General features: G+C 37.8%; 1 protein-coding gene across 3 annotated transcripts in view; it reads left to right on the forward strand.

The window, feature by feature from the left end:
- The window catches only part of cacna1ia (calcium voltage-gated channel subunit alpha1 Ia), a 117,392-nt gene extending 102,649 nt beyond the window's left edge, over positions 1-14,743 (forward strand). Inside the window, exons 32-37 of one of the 3 annotated variants that reach the window (XM_067381897.1) lie at positions 5,925-6,071; positions 8,130-8,267; positions 9,816-9,984; positions 10,339-10,377; positions 10,494-10,729; positions 11,491-14,743. In XM_067381897.1, coding sequence (XP_067237998.1) covers positions 5,925-6,071; positions 8,130-8,267; positions 9,816-9,984; positions 10,339-10,377; positions 10,494-10,729; positions 11,491-12,090 — 1,329 coding nt within the window. In that variant the 3' untranslated portion in view covers positions 12,091-14,743. The remainder of the gene's footprint in view (positions 1-5,924; positions 6,072-8,129; positions 8,268-9,815; positions 9,985-10,338; positions 10,378-10,493; positions 10,730-11,490) is intronic. The other 2 variants (XM_067381898.1, XM_067381899.1) reach the window with 2 other exon arrangements.
- The last annotated feature ends 226 nt before the right edge of the window (positions 14,744-14,969 follow it).

The following is a 14,969-nucleotide window of genomic DNA, read 5'->3' on the forward strand; positions in this document are numbered from 1 at the left end:
GACTGTCATTTTGCCTCCTGAATCCTCTCGACGACAGTATTTACAGCATCGCCAAAGAGGTCAGAAGGCGAAAGCGGGGCATCAATGCGGAAAGCCCGCTCCTTCTCACCGATGCCCAACAAGTTCAGCCACAAATGTCTCTCCGTAGCCACTAATGCTGCCATGGAATGGCCGATGGCATGAGCCATCCTAGAGAGACAGGTCTGCAGCTCGACGTAACTCTTTGATATCATCAAGGCACACCTTTAGTAGGTCGGCCTGGTATGCCTGCATGATGCCCATCATGTGCAGGCATGCACCAGCCTGACCCGCCGCCATATATGCCTTGCCCACCTTGCCGCGGATGTTGTGCAACAGGGTTTGGTGGGCTGTGTCAGAGTCTTAAGGGATAGTCACAACCTCCAGCAGCTCCTCAAAAGCAGGGGAATAAGGTGGCAAGTCCTCTAATTGATGCAACACCAATTGAGATTGGACTAGTTCCACACGTGCTTCAGACGCTATCACACTGGAGGTGTTCCCCAAAGTTTCGTCTTCAACGCAGCACGAGTTCCCTCAAAAGGGAACCAAGGGCTTATAAACACAGGGAGTAATTAAGTAATCAGGGGAAAACAGAACAGGTGTGGAACTAATTACAAACCATGACAACTGATGAACGAACTAGAACTAAAGCAAAATGGAGACAATGAAAACTAAACAAGGCATGCACGTAACAATATCATGTATGTACTGTATATCATACACATTTATTTTTCATATAGCATCTAGCAAGTAAAGAGTTCAGCAAAATATTTGTTTAATAATATTGATAAAGTTATTTCTTGTTAAAAAATCTTTTTTTTTTTTTTTTTTTTTTTTTTACAACTTTGATTACAGGTTTGAAGGTTGAGCTTAATGATTGCAGGCAACATAATTTAGAAAATTAAATGAAAATATTTAATACCACTATTTTACTTATTTCTACTGAAAATGTATTTCTCGACAATTTTTAAGGAATGCAACATTTTTGTATCATTGTGTTTAAAGCTATTTGTCAGTTTGAACAATTCTATGAGTTCTCACAGCAAAAACAAAACAAGAAAAAAATAAGGGATTTGTGTCTTTGATGCTTTAATAAAATAAATAAATAATTTAAAAAAAAAAGTTATTGGACACCATATGGGAGTACCATATTTATGTAAAGTGCTGTATCAGTCCAGATAGCTGTTCAAGCAAATGTTTCCATGTTTTCTAATTAGATATTCAAACCAGTGAATGGAGCCAAGAAAGAGAAGTCTCTAAAACTTTTAAGACTTTTTTGTTACCTTTTTTGTCTCATGTCTTCAACTATCATAGTGCAGGCACATGCGCTGAAACTACAGCCCCAGTGATGGTGTTAGTTTATTAGAATACTAAGATCCAAAGAGACTGAAGGAAGTGATGCCCCATACCTGTACAGGGTCTTAGGTAGATAGTGACAAACACAGACAAATACAAAGGCGCACACAACAACACAGATTACACAGCAGCAGCTTTCCATGCAGTAAGCTCAGTCCTTATCACTACCTGCAGGCTCAGGGCTGGAAGATGGAGAGGGGGAGACAAAGAGAGACACAGAGACAGGAAAGAGGTATGCATGACAGTCAGCAGAACACGAATTGGAAAAACTAGTTTGACTTCAAGCAGAAGCCATGTCAGCAGACCCAAAGCATTTCATCTCCTCAGAGAGAAAGAGAGCAGAACGGAAGAAGGATAGAAACACAAAGAATGCAAATGTGTCATTAATGAGCTTCATTTTTGCTTAAGTTTGTTTTCACAGATGGTCAGCCGGAGTTTTCACAAAAATGTCTTTGTAGACAGTCGTGTAGTTATATTTAAGGAAGGATATATATATCACCGGTGGCGTGCAGTGGTATTCTGAAATGAGGAGGCAAACAATGACCTCAATGACCTTGAGAGGCAGGATTTATCACACAAACCAATCATATCCAATCATAACCGATCATATCCATTCATAGTGCAATAGAGGCATTGCCTCCTCTCTTATGACTTTCCCCCATTCATTCTCTATTACCCCCCAGAAAACCCACCGCATGCTTAAGGGATTAGTTCACTTTCATATAAAATTTCCCTGATAATTTACTCACCCCCATGTCATCCAAGATGTCCATGTCTTTCTTTCGTCAGTCGAAAAGAAATTAAGGTTTTTGTAAATTACCAGGAACATTTTATTTAAAAGTGGGCTAATCCTTTAAGGGGCTCTGTTCATTCTCTATGAGCTCAAGGGAGGCACAAGACTCCAACTGTAACTTTACTTGAGGGTGTCGCTGTTGGACAGTGTTCCTTTAGGAAAACGAGTGACTTGCACACTTTTTATTGTCACATTTTTTAATATTGTGTTGCTTTATTTTTGTAATATGGATTATTTTCTCATCCTGATTTTTTTGAGGACGCACTGCCTTCCTTGCCCCTTGTTGCACACCTACTTAGACTGTAAAGCTATATGTTTTACTTGTTGCACTTTATTTTAAATTTTCTTTTTTTTTCTCTCTCTCTTTTTATTCTAATTATACTTTTTTTATATACTTTTTTTTTATTATCATTTATGTTGTATGTGCTTCTATCTTTATAATATCTGAATATTTTATTTATTTGCTGTAATTTATTTCACTGTTCCTCATTTTTAACTATTCTTACAGTATTTATCTGAAAATAAGTTGCTTCCAACTGATTTGGCAGTTTAGACATACTGTTATTTGTTACACTGGTAAAGCCTGCTAAAACTGAGCAGCAGATTGTGAAATAGAGGTTTACATCCTGAGTTCAAGCACAGTTCAGTGTGTATTTATAACAGAACATATTTTAAATGCAGTGGGAAGTCACCTCCCACTCTAGACAACTCTTCTGAATTGTGCATTGCTCACTGACACACTGACTGCAGCATTTCTGCTGAACAGCTCTTCTTATCCTCAAATCACTTCAACTTTTCTGGTCACACTGTATGCCATGGCCAAGAAAAGTAAGATGATTGTCTGAGTCACATGGTGCTGTCGAGTATGTGTATTTGATTTTTACAGTGTCCATAAAAGATGGCCAACAGAGCTTATCAATCTCTGTATAGTTTTTTTTCTATGCTATCAGCCCTTATTTAGCCAGTTATTTTTATTTGTGGTTTGAGTTATATTATGCCTTTTGTTTAGATAGATAGATAGATAGATAGATAGATAGATAGATAGATAGATAGATAGATAGATAGATAGATAGATAGATAGATAGATAGATAGATAGATAGATAGATAGATAGATAGATAGATAGATAGATAGATAGATAGATAGATAGATAGATAGATAGATAGATAGATAGATAGATAGATAGATTATATTACTTTATATTACAGTTTTTACTGTATTTTTAATCAAATAAATGCATCCTTGGAGAGGAATAGAGTCTTCTTTCAAAAACATAAAAAAAATGTATGGATCCAAACTTCTGAACTGTAGTATAGACAAATACACGTGTATGCTACTCAATGTGCATAAATGTGTCGGTCTCGGAGGAAACATCATGTACTGATTAGGTCCCCGGCAACACATAATTTTCCTCATGATCAGCACTGTGCAAAACCGCTGCTAAAGTCAGCAGATGAGAATAGACAAGCAGACAGACAGAATGAGAGACAGACTATGCCTTGAATCGGTATCAAGTTCATGACCGTCTCTACTTAATTCATCTACCTGTAAAACACAACCTTCAGAAAAGTGTAAAACCAGCAGATGCTGCTTTTCCTTGAATTCACACCTGTTTGCACCATGTGTTGAATGATTTGCCACCAGGAAGCCACCAGAATGCTCATTAAAAGAGATAGTTTGGAGGTGTACACTCTCTTATGCTTAGATTTATGGAGACCTGTGATTTGAGGAGTGCTGAGGTAGCCATATGCTGAGACATTGATACTCCCTTATGCTGAATTGTCATTAAAACTCCATCCTTGCCAATTATACATTTCCCTGCTCCATCCGGCTGATACGAATTATGACCCATATCGGCAAGGTGAGACTATAACACCCATAAATATGGCACTCGTGCTCAGAGCTATATTGAAAATGATTGTTCTCACACTACAGGCCATGACCACGTTGACCTGTGCATTGGCCACAAACAGACCCGAGCGGGCCCATTACCTTTGTGGGTCATGGCTGGAACCATAAATTGGTAAAACCCCTGGACTACAGAGCTGTATGTGATCCTATAACACCATGCACTCCTAGGTGCTAATCTTCAGGGGATAATCGCAGCCTGTGAGTTGGTCTCAGGCCAAGTGTAAAGTCTTGGAGTCAAACTCTCATTAGAGCTGCTGAGGTGAATGTTACAACTTTTCTGTTGGTCGGTGTTTGTAACAGCTCTTGTTGTACTGTAAAGGCTTTTGTTAGACCTGTTTGTTGTACATAAGAGGTTGCTTGCTAATAAGCAAGTGCTCTCAGAATTAGCAGGCAGGCCAGCCTGATCAATTTTCATCAAACTCTAATGAATCATTTCAACTTAATTGTTTATATGTGTGTAGGAAATCAAAAGCATTTGGCTCCAACAAGCTGGCAGTGACGCAAAGTGCAATTACCAGGAGAAATAAATGATTGTCATTAGACAACGCTACATTATGATTGTGTTAGATTGATCCTTCAGTTGACTGCTTCCTAAATTACTTTGTTGGGTAAATTAAATATTGAATGGTCAGCCCTTATTCCTTCTCCCCAAAGCATATTTCTGTTGTGGAATCGTACTTGCATAACATTTGCTTTATTTTGATATTATAATTGAGTGATGTGGCATTTATGAAGGAAGCTAAAACAGATGTTGATTGATGGGGGCGAAAGGTTTTTGTTTGTGTTTAAAGCCCTCAAGTTTAGCCAAATTTCAATAAACTTTTGAGGTGCCTCAAAAGGTGCCTTTTTTCGAACTTTTATCGCTTTCAATATTTATTTATTTTTTCCCTCAAAGGATTTTGCTGAGCAGCTACTGTGTGTGTGTGTGTGTGTGTGTGTGTGCAGGTTTAGCCCTCTATACAGCTGCTCTTTGAAGCTGTGCTGTAAGGCTCCTCTCAAACGCCATCATTAAGACCAGTCTTGTGACAGTGAAGGAGACCCTTTCGCTGACCCTACCCCACTTATTAATGTGTGTGTGTGTGTGTGTGTGTGTGTGTGTGTGGGTGGGTTGGATGTTCTATTTTGTAGTACAAGGAACATCTCAATGTGTGCTATTATGGATGCATATATATACAGGCACCTTAATGGTTATAAACCGATATTAGAGTATTTATTTATTTAATTTTTTATTTATTATTATTATTATTTATTACTTCTTAATATTACTTTTTTTTTTTGTCGATATTGGATTTTTAATTTTGCATGCTTATTTCCCCTATATGTACATTTAGTTTACTTTCACCATCATGTAATACTCAAAGTTAACCATTAAAAATGTTAATAATTTAATAACATATTAAATGTTATATCTTATAACATTTATATTTTAATATATTTTAATCTTAAAATTTAATATCCATTTTTATTATCTACATTATAGTAATGTGGTGCCCAAATTCAGTTGTGGGTTTTAAAATTATTGATTTAACTTTTTTGTGTTTCATTTTATATTTATTTAGGTATAATTTTATAGGATTTTACCATTAGCCATTTATCAGCCATAACATAATTAGCTTATTGTATCCAGAATTTTAATATTGTGCATCCCTATTTGATATCTTTTAAGTCACCCAACTGTTATAGAATTACACTTCATTATTCATAATGAGTCATGCACTGCACAGTCTTAGTGTGCCCCCCTCGTTATAGTTTTTGGGAAAGCGTTCCCAGATCTCCAAACCCCCACTCTATGGTGCTGCATTTACTCAGTGAGTTATTAACTCTGGTGATGTGTGTTTGTATCCCAGGAGAACTTGTGGCTGGACAGTGTATCTCTGCTTATCAAAGATTCATTTGAAGGAGAGATGCTGATGATTGACAACCTCTCTGGCTCTGTCTTCCATCATTACTCCTCCCCACCCGTCTGCAAGGACTGCAGGACTCATCCGCAAGAGGTAGTTTCACACTGAAGATGTCAGTGTTTGTTGCAAATGCACTCTTGAGTTTAAGAACATTACATTAATTCTTTCCCCACCAACATTTTTTTTTTTTTAAGTTGCCAGCCACCGCCAGCATATTTGATCATTTGCACACAATTTCATGGCCCCCAGAATATTTCATTTATTATATTGTTATTGTATTGTATCTGAACATGCAGTACATAAAAAGAAAGAACAGAGCCTCAGGGCCCTATCATACACTCAACACATTGTGACACCAGGCATGAAGCAAGTGTTTTTTACTAGTTTCAGCCCGCTAGTTTCATTTTCATGTTTTCTTGTTGTTGTTGTTGTTGTTGTTGCAATTATTATTATTATTTTGTTATTTTTATTATTGTTATTGCAACTAAAAACGGCTGTGCCATTGACCAACAAAAATCAATGTCTAAAGTCAATGGTGCAGTATTTTTTTTGTTATTTAAAGGGTGTGTTAATAATATGCGCCTATAAGCAGGTACACAACACGTGTACACTCTGCTTGTTAGACACACAGGGATGCGCAGCAGCACACAAACATACCAAATATTAAAAATAAAAAGATTCCTCTCTGGAGAAGCAATCAGACTTTCCACTTGCAAATTCTGCCATGTAAATAGCAATCCACCATGGTGCAAGCACAACTGGCTTTTAAAGGGAATGGGAGATGAGACTCTGATTGGTTAATGCATGTTAAGCCCAAAACACACCCATGATTCATTAAGAGACCAGGTACAACCCTTTTGGACCATGCACCTGGTGCGCCGACCATTTTTTCTGTCGTTACACTTGCAAAAGTGGAATCAGACAAGCCCTAAGTGCACCTACGTCATGCGCTTCAGACTATGCACTTAGAAAATCATGCTTTTTTTCAAAGACTACGTCTGTGTCAGATTCAGATTGATGATCAAAACATAGATGGAGTAGATCGCTCCATCAACACCCTCAAAGCTTCTTAGTTGTTACCTATTCATCCGTTTGACATTTCATTCAGTAACGTTATGCAGTTTTGATTTATATGTTGTTTAATGTTTCATGATGGTGTCTGTATTGATGGTGTCAGAAGATGTGCAATAGCGCTGCCTACCATATACTAGTGAAAACATGGATTGCCAGAAATTTCTGTCAATGGTGGGGAAGCATTTTCATAAATGTTGGAAAATTCTGTCAATAAAAGAGTTAAACTAACCTACATACAAACCCATCAGAATTTAATTCAGAATGGCTTTTAAATTAGATTTTCATGTTCATTTTCAAATTCACATGACTGTAATTGCTTCAGAAAACCTTGTTTGAAATCAGTTATCAAAAGGATTTAAAAAGCCACGTTTGGATGGATGGATGGATGGATGGATGGATGGATGGATGGATGGATGGATGGATGGATGGATGAATGGATGGATGGATGGATGGATGGATGGATGGATGGATGGATGGATGGATGGATGGATGGATGGATGGATGGATGGATGGATGGATGGATGGATGGATGGATGGATGGATGGATGGATGGATGGATGGATACTAATGTTGTACAACTAATGTTGTACTACAGTACATATTTTAATGTACACACACAAAATCTCCCGACGCTTATGTCCCATCACTCTGACAGACAGGATAGGGGTAGTTCAGGAAAGAAGTAATTCAAGTGGTAACCTCCACACCTGTCATCCTGCCATTCTGCCAGTCTGCCAACAATGTCAGTCCATCAGTCTGTTTCCATTGCCCTGTCTTTGCTCTCTATACATCTCTGATTTGCAGGCTCTTTTCTCTCACTCACTCTGTTTGACTCTAAGCATCTCTCTTCTTGAATTACCCAAATTTCTTCAATCACGTTGTCAGACATGAACCATGCTGTCCATAACAATTAAAGGTCTCTTTTGACAGTTTTACTAATCAAAATTCACCTCACTCTGCAAACTCTAGCCGTTGGACTGGCACATAGTAAAAGTCTGCAGAAATTCAAATACTGGGAAAGGATTTTAATGATTAAAACCCCTCTCAAGTCTCATTGCTATAAATTCTGGCCCACAGCAGATCCACATGGCTGAACTGGAGCAGGCGTCTCTGAGGTCAGAGCAGCTTTCAGATAAGTCATCCTCACCAGCGCTGCCTGATGACCTCAGCCTGGACGAGCAGAGCATGTACCAGATGGCTGCCAAGGAGGGCAAGGTGAACTTTCTCACAGAAAGATGATTTTGTCACAATGCTTCACCCCATTAATTATCCTAGTATCCACACTTACAATTTAAAATATTCAAATCTATTTAAAAAAAGATGCCCTGATATTAGGATTTTTGCTAATATCAGAAAGCCACTAATTACTTTCATGTTATGGCCAATAACTCATAAATGGTTAATATTAAAATGTTGTACTATTTTGTCTAAAGATTATTTAATGTTTTTTTTCTTCTGCTCACCAATGTTGCATTTATTTGATCAAAAATACAGTAAAGAAATAGTAATATTGTGAAATATTATTACAATTTATAATAAATGTTTGCTATTTTTAATGTATATTAAAATGTATTGTTTTATTCCTGTGATGCAAAGCCGAATTTTCAGCATCATTACTCCAGTCTTCAGTGTCACAGAAATCCTCCTCCAGAAATCATTCTAATATGATGATTTGATGCTCAAGAAGCAATATCTTATTATGTTGAAAACAGTTGTGCTGCTAAACATTTTGTGGGAACCTTTTTTTAATATATTTATTTTTGTCATGATTTTTTTCATTCAAGATTCTTTTATGAAGTTTATTTGAAATAGAAATTGTAAATGTCTTTGCTGTCACGTTTGATCAATGTAATGTGTCCTTGCTAAAGCTAAAGAGTTTCTTGAAAGAAATGGTAACACTTTACAATAAGGTCTCATTTGTTAACATTAGTGAATGCATTAGCTAACATGAACTAACAGTGAGCAGTACACTTGTTGCAGTATTTATTAATCTTTAATTTGTTACAGTATTTATTAATCTTTAAAAATCCAGCTGTTCATTGTTTGTTCATTAGTTCACATTGCATTAACTAATGTTCACAAATACATTTGATTTCCATAATGTATTAGTAAATGTTGAAATTAACATTAACTAAGATTAATAAATGCTGTAGGAGTATTGCTCATTCTTCTCTAAACTAAAGTATTTAACTAATGAAACCTTATTATAAAGTGTTACCAAACAAATGTCTCACCAAAATGTATAATGGTAGTGTACATTTACAATGTTATTTGTGGGATTTAAGATATAGTATAGTATAGTATAGTATATACATGCTCTTTTCATTTTTCAGATGCCCTAAATATATAACTGCTGTAATCCCTTACATCCCGTACTATGATCCTTTAATTGAATATAATCAGTGAGAATGACCAGACTCGCACTAATTAGATTGAAGGAATCAAATAACTATAAGCTGTTAGTCTAAAACCTGCAGTCTCATGGGGCATGTAGCTCTGCTGCTCAACCAGCGTTATTCTTCTGCAGACTTTAAACATCTCTATTTGTTAGAGAAATGCCATAAAGACAATATGTAGGGCAGATGGCTCAGATGATCCAGCAGAGCCTAATTGCTCCTTAATCTCTTTTACTGTTATACAGACAATCCCTAGATGCAAAGAAACTAAAAGCGTTTAGTTTACCATGAAAGCAAGATGTTAGCATCTAAGAGTCCTGAAAGGCTCCCCAGGATACTGAAAGCTCATGCTAATGTTTTTGCTCAGGAAAAGGGCTGTGATGAGTGTCTAACCTCAGAAGAAACAGGCGGGAGAGGTCACAGCAGGTTACGGCGACCCTCCCGGGTTCACAGCTCCGGGATAGAGGATGGGCCGGCAATGCATGGAGGCGGTTCACAAAGTCCACATCATAACACACCTGCTCGTCACAGCATAGGTAATGCGGCACCTTCACAAGCAAAGCAAGTAAAATGTTGCAAAATTGTGAAAGTGAGGAATTGGCTTCCTTTCAGTCATGCTAAGAGTTTTAATTTGAATTGAACACCTAATTAGCTAATCTAGAATTACAGGTAATTTGTTAACTTAGCTAGCAGCTAAAAACTTTTGTTCATCTAATGAACTTAAAAATTCTTAGCATTTAGCAATGCAAAGAGCTACATACCTCATTCTTTCTTCTTTATGATTTTTCAAAGCCTACTACAGTACATAACATGGGCATTAATTGCCTCTTTAAGCGAGAGGGAAACATATTATACTGAAGTTAATTTTTATTTTTTTTTACATTGAATAGACCACATCCCACAAAAAGTTTGGAGTGACAGAAGAAATTGTAGGTTTTCATTTGAATTTTACATCCATAAATTCAAACTCAAATTTTCCTTCTGCATCCTGTTCGCTGCCTGAATTTAATTTCAATTCAAATTCAGTAACTGAATTTGTGTGCAGGTGGAGTTCCCTGTAGCAGCAGTAATCAAGAGTACCCAGAGGTTTCTGGAGGTTCAAGCCGCTCTAACACTCTTGTTCGTCTCCCAGCTGAATTCTTCCACCCAGCTGCCGCGGTCCTCCCTGCACCCCCAAAAGGCCGACCGGGACACAAACCAAGAGGGCTCCGTCTAACTTCCCCAGCATCATGGGCATCTCTACGCTCTCCTGGAGCAAACACCAGGCTGCTCACTACACAGGTATAGACTCATTGTTCGAGTTCGAATTAACTTGATCTCAAAATTCAAAATATGGCATAGATAAGACAAGCAAACATGCTGTTTTTCCCTGAATATCGGCAGGATTGCAAATGTGATATTGATTTTATACAATTCGATAAACAAGAAATTGATATTAAGCGAATTACATTTTAGACACAATATTGCCTATTTTTGTTACAAACTAATTACAGAAACATTATGCATCTCTGAGCAACACAGTAGTGTTTGTCTCCTGAATTAATCCATATCACCACATTACCTCTTCTAACATTTTAAGGTTAGAAAAATCAACCAAAACCAAAACTGTGTGGACAACATACATTTCTGTGGATCTCTTTAAATAGGTAAATTTTTAAATGAGGGGGACCCACCAAGAGCTTTGACAGAATTCAAACATTGTATGGGCTTTAATACATGTATGGCTTATGCATCTTATCTGTTTGTTGCCATAAATTCCCTTATTGACTCCTTTCTGTGTGAATTGAACTGAGCTAGACAATGACATCACTGTTTTCTCCAGAGCTGCTGTATAGCAGCTCTAAATTAGTAACTAATGATTTTTACAACGGAATGAATCAGTACTGAACTTACTGAACAATGACACTATTTTCTTCTTGAGCTGCTGTGCAGCAAAAATTATTTTCCTGTTATCACTGTAAAGCTGCTTTAACACAATCTGCATTGTAAAAAGCGCTATATAAATAAAGGTGACTTGACTTAAAAAAACTCTTTGTCCTTAGTATCCATCTCACAGTGACTCCTCCCTGGCTACGGGCAGCTCAGAGGGCAGTCTACCGACCACCATGGAAGAAGGGCTCAGTTTCGTCGTATCCACCCCCCAGCCCCTGTTGGACACGCTCCTCGACGAACGTGCCAGTCTCTCCACAGAGACCCTGAGACCCAGTCCTCCAGCCGCCCAGAACCTCCAAACCACAAGGGGGCACCAGCGCAGCAAGAGCAACTGTGAAACGAACATCAGTGCGGGAAGCACTAGACAAGGCCCCGATGGGGATGTAGGGATGGTACGGTGCGGCTCAAACCTGACGTGTGACAGCCAGCAGCTCTTAGAGACGCAGAGCAGTCTGTCGCTCACGTCGCTGCTTCTGCCGAGCTCTCTAGCGCCCCCGTCTGTGAAAAAGTGCAACAGCACGGGCAGCTTAGACCAGGGGACTCTAACAACCCAAGAAAAGGTGTTCGCAAAAGAGCCACTGGGTAATATCGCCAGCCCCTGGAAAGAAAGGAAGGAAGGAGGACCAGAGAGGCAGTTGGAGGCAGCACAAGGAAAAGACGGGGAAAGTACAAGCCAAATAACAATTGTGGGCTCTAGAAAAAATAGATGAAACTCTACCTAGTGTTTTAGGATGTTAACACTTTGAGCATACATACTTTTTACAGGTTATCTGTTCATTTGTCATTTTGTTTGTTTGTTTCTGTCTGTGTTGTACATAGGTGAGGATAAAGAAAAATGTTCCATTGTCAGCCTGAAGTAAAGATTTCGTTTTATCATTTGTCTATCTATCTGTATGTCTGTCTGTCTTTCATTTTATTTATTTATTTATTTATTTAAATTATTGTTTGTATATTTAATTAAAGGGCAAATGCAGAAATATATAATCTCCTACCTTTTGCATTAGGAGATGAAGAAAATATGGACACAAGGACAAAGAACAGTCCTCTGCATGACGGAGTCTCTTTACAAAGAAGTTCAATGTCACATTTACTGAAGATGTCAATGCTGGATGAGAGGAGTGAGGTTTTTACTCAGATATTTTTTTATTGATATGCTCTGGATCAAGGAATAGGTGACTCACGTTGTTGTGGTCACTTTTGTCCTCCCCACAATCCAAAAACATTTCTCTGTGACTTTATTCCCTGCAAGTGGCTTCCATTTTTATAATTTTGGTTAGGTGGAGGGGACTCTTTGTATGCTGGGCCGAAAAGAGCCAAGCAAACAAACAAACAAAAAAAAAAAAAAAAAAAAAAAAAAAAGGAAGAAAAAATGATTTTGGACTGTGGATTACCTGAACTCTTGGATGTTTTGGAGGTTGAATACAGCCAGACACAAAGGATGATGAACAGGCCATGGGATTTAAATGCTTCTTCAAGAACCCAGGAGCCTCTGATTTATTTTGTTCCTTGGATGGCATGTCAGATGAAGAAAACACAAGACGGTGATATTCAGCTTTCATTTTGACAAAACTAGGTTGATTGGATTTGCAACTGAATCAATTATTTATACATGAATTTTCTTTAGCATGGTTACTGGACTGCAGTAGGACACCTTATTTATTATTCCTCCTCTTTAAAAAAAAAAATTGCACTTGTTTGCTCTTTATTTCATCTAACTTAGATTTGGTCATTGTATTCATGTGCAAATGGAGCAACTGTAGGTATGACACTCAAAAAATCTCCAGATATCTTAGTTTAGTCTGCCGTAGTGTTTAGCACCCCTGGTGAGTTTTGTTTTATAATATTCATGTGAATATCACAAGTAGACTTGACCTGTTGATGAACTTCATTGTCACTTGATTGGTAGTGACTGTCCATCCGTGACGTCGTCGGGGTCTCTGTACATTACATCAGTTGTGTTGTGGTTTAGTCAGGACCCAAGTGCGGGGTTGTCATTTTAATCTTGCTTATTCCATCCGTTTGAGGAACACTACAGTTTGAGGAAATATTAAAGTTTAATCAGCAAAACACAATAACAAAGGGCTTACTTGGTTTCCAAGGTGTTCTTGGATCTTTCACAAGACAATTTTTTGCTAATAGTGCGCAAGACTTCAAAGGTTAGTCTGACACTACAGCAATAAACAGTAGCTTTGTGTGCCCCAAGTATACATAATGATGTCAATGTCTTTTTTTTTTTTTCTTCAAGTAGAGTATTTACCATTGATAACTAGCCTAAAAAACAACACCTGCACGACGTGAGGGCTGATCTCATTACATAACCATTCGATCTTTGAGAATAGATGGGCTGCCAATGGTTCAGATGAACATATAAAGTCATTTCGAACTCAGGGCCTTGGAAAATACCACTACTGAATGCTCTGTTTCCTCAGGGAGACAGATGGCTGGATGAAAAAAATAGGACTGTATGTTAAATGTTAATGTTCATTTGATTTGACTTTGCATTTAATGCTCTAATAAGCTTGCATCAGTGCATCACCATTATAGCAGAACATGACCGGTGGCCAGTTTCATAAGAGTAACAGGTAAACCAAGAGTTAATTTATAGCCATCGCTGCATAGTTTGAGAGTGTATGTAGCTTAGAGAAATATATGACAATGCATTTAAGGACGGATGCATATAGTATTTGAAAAGTATATGTAAGTGTGATGTTAAATGGTCTAGAGTGATGGGTGAGATTTTATACGAAACTCAATGTGTCTTGTCAATGGGTTGAACATATGTACATATCCTTTTATATATTGAATTGCATGTGTGCAATGACCAATGACAATAATACATGCATTTTAGAGTGGTTGAGGCTTGTAGGGATTTTTTTGTTTGTTTGTTTGTTTTCCACCCACCCCAAGGTCTTCCTGAATCTGTATTAATGTAAAACATTTCCCTTTGTTTTATTAATGAGACTACGATTTCTTATTAGACTGCTGTGGTCATATGCAGTTTGGGCTCAAACTGTCTTCTGTGCTAGCTCAGATCCCTTATTGAACAGTTAGTTCTGATATTTCACTGTTTGTATGACTTCATGTGTCCGTGTTTGCGACATTCCAGACCAGAAAATGTGAAAGGTGTAGACTGAAATGAGATTGTTTTGCTTTGTAAGAGCATCTGAGACCAAAATTCATTTGAAAGGCAGAAGCTGGATTTCTCAGTAGCTCCTAACTGCATGTGATCCAGAGGGTGAGGTTGGATCCAGATCCAGGGGGTGGAGACTGGTAGGTTTAGGGATCAGTGTTTAGTGTAGGCAATCAGTAATGTGATTGACATGACCAATAAAATCTTAGTGTTAGTTCACCCCAAAATGAAAATTCTGTCATTAATTACACTCATGTCGTTCCACACCCGTAAGACCTTCATTCATCTTCGGAACACAAATTAAGATATTTTTGATCAAATCCAAGAGGTATATGACTTGTCCATAGACAGCAATTTAACCACCACTTTCAAGGTCCAGAAAGCTACTAAAGACATTGTTAAAACAGTCGACGTGACTGCAGTGGTTCAACCTTAATTTTATGAAGCGACGAGAATATT

This window comes from Chanodichthys erythropterus, chromosome 3 (genome assembly GCF_024489055.1).
Source record: "Chanodichthys erythropterus isolate Z2021 chromosome 3, ASM2448905v1, whole genome shotgun sequence".
NCBI lineage: Eukaryota > Metazoa > Chordata > Actinopteri > Cypriniformes > Xenocyprididae > Chanodichthys > Chanodichthys erythropterus.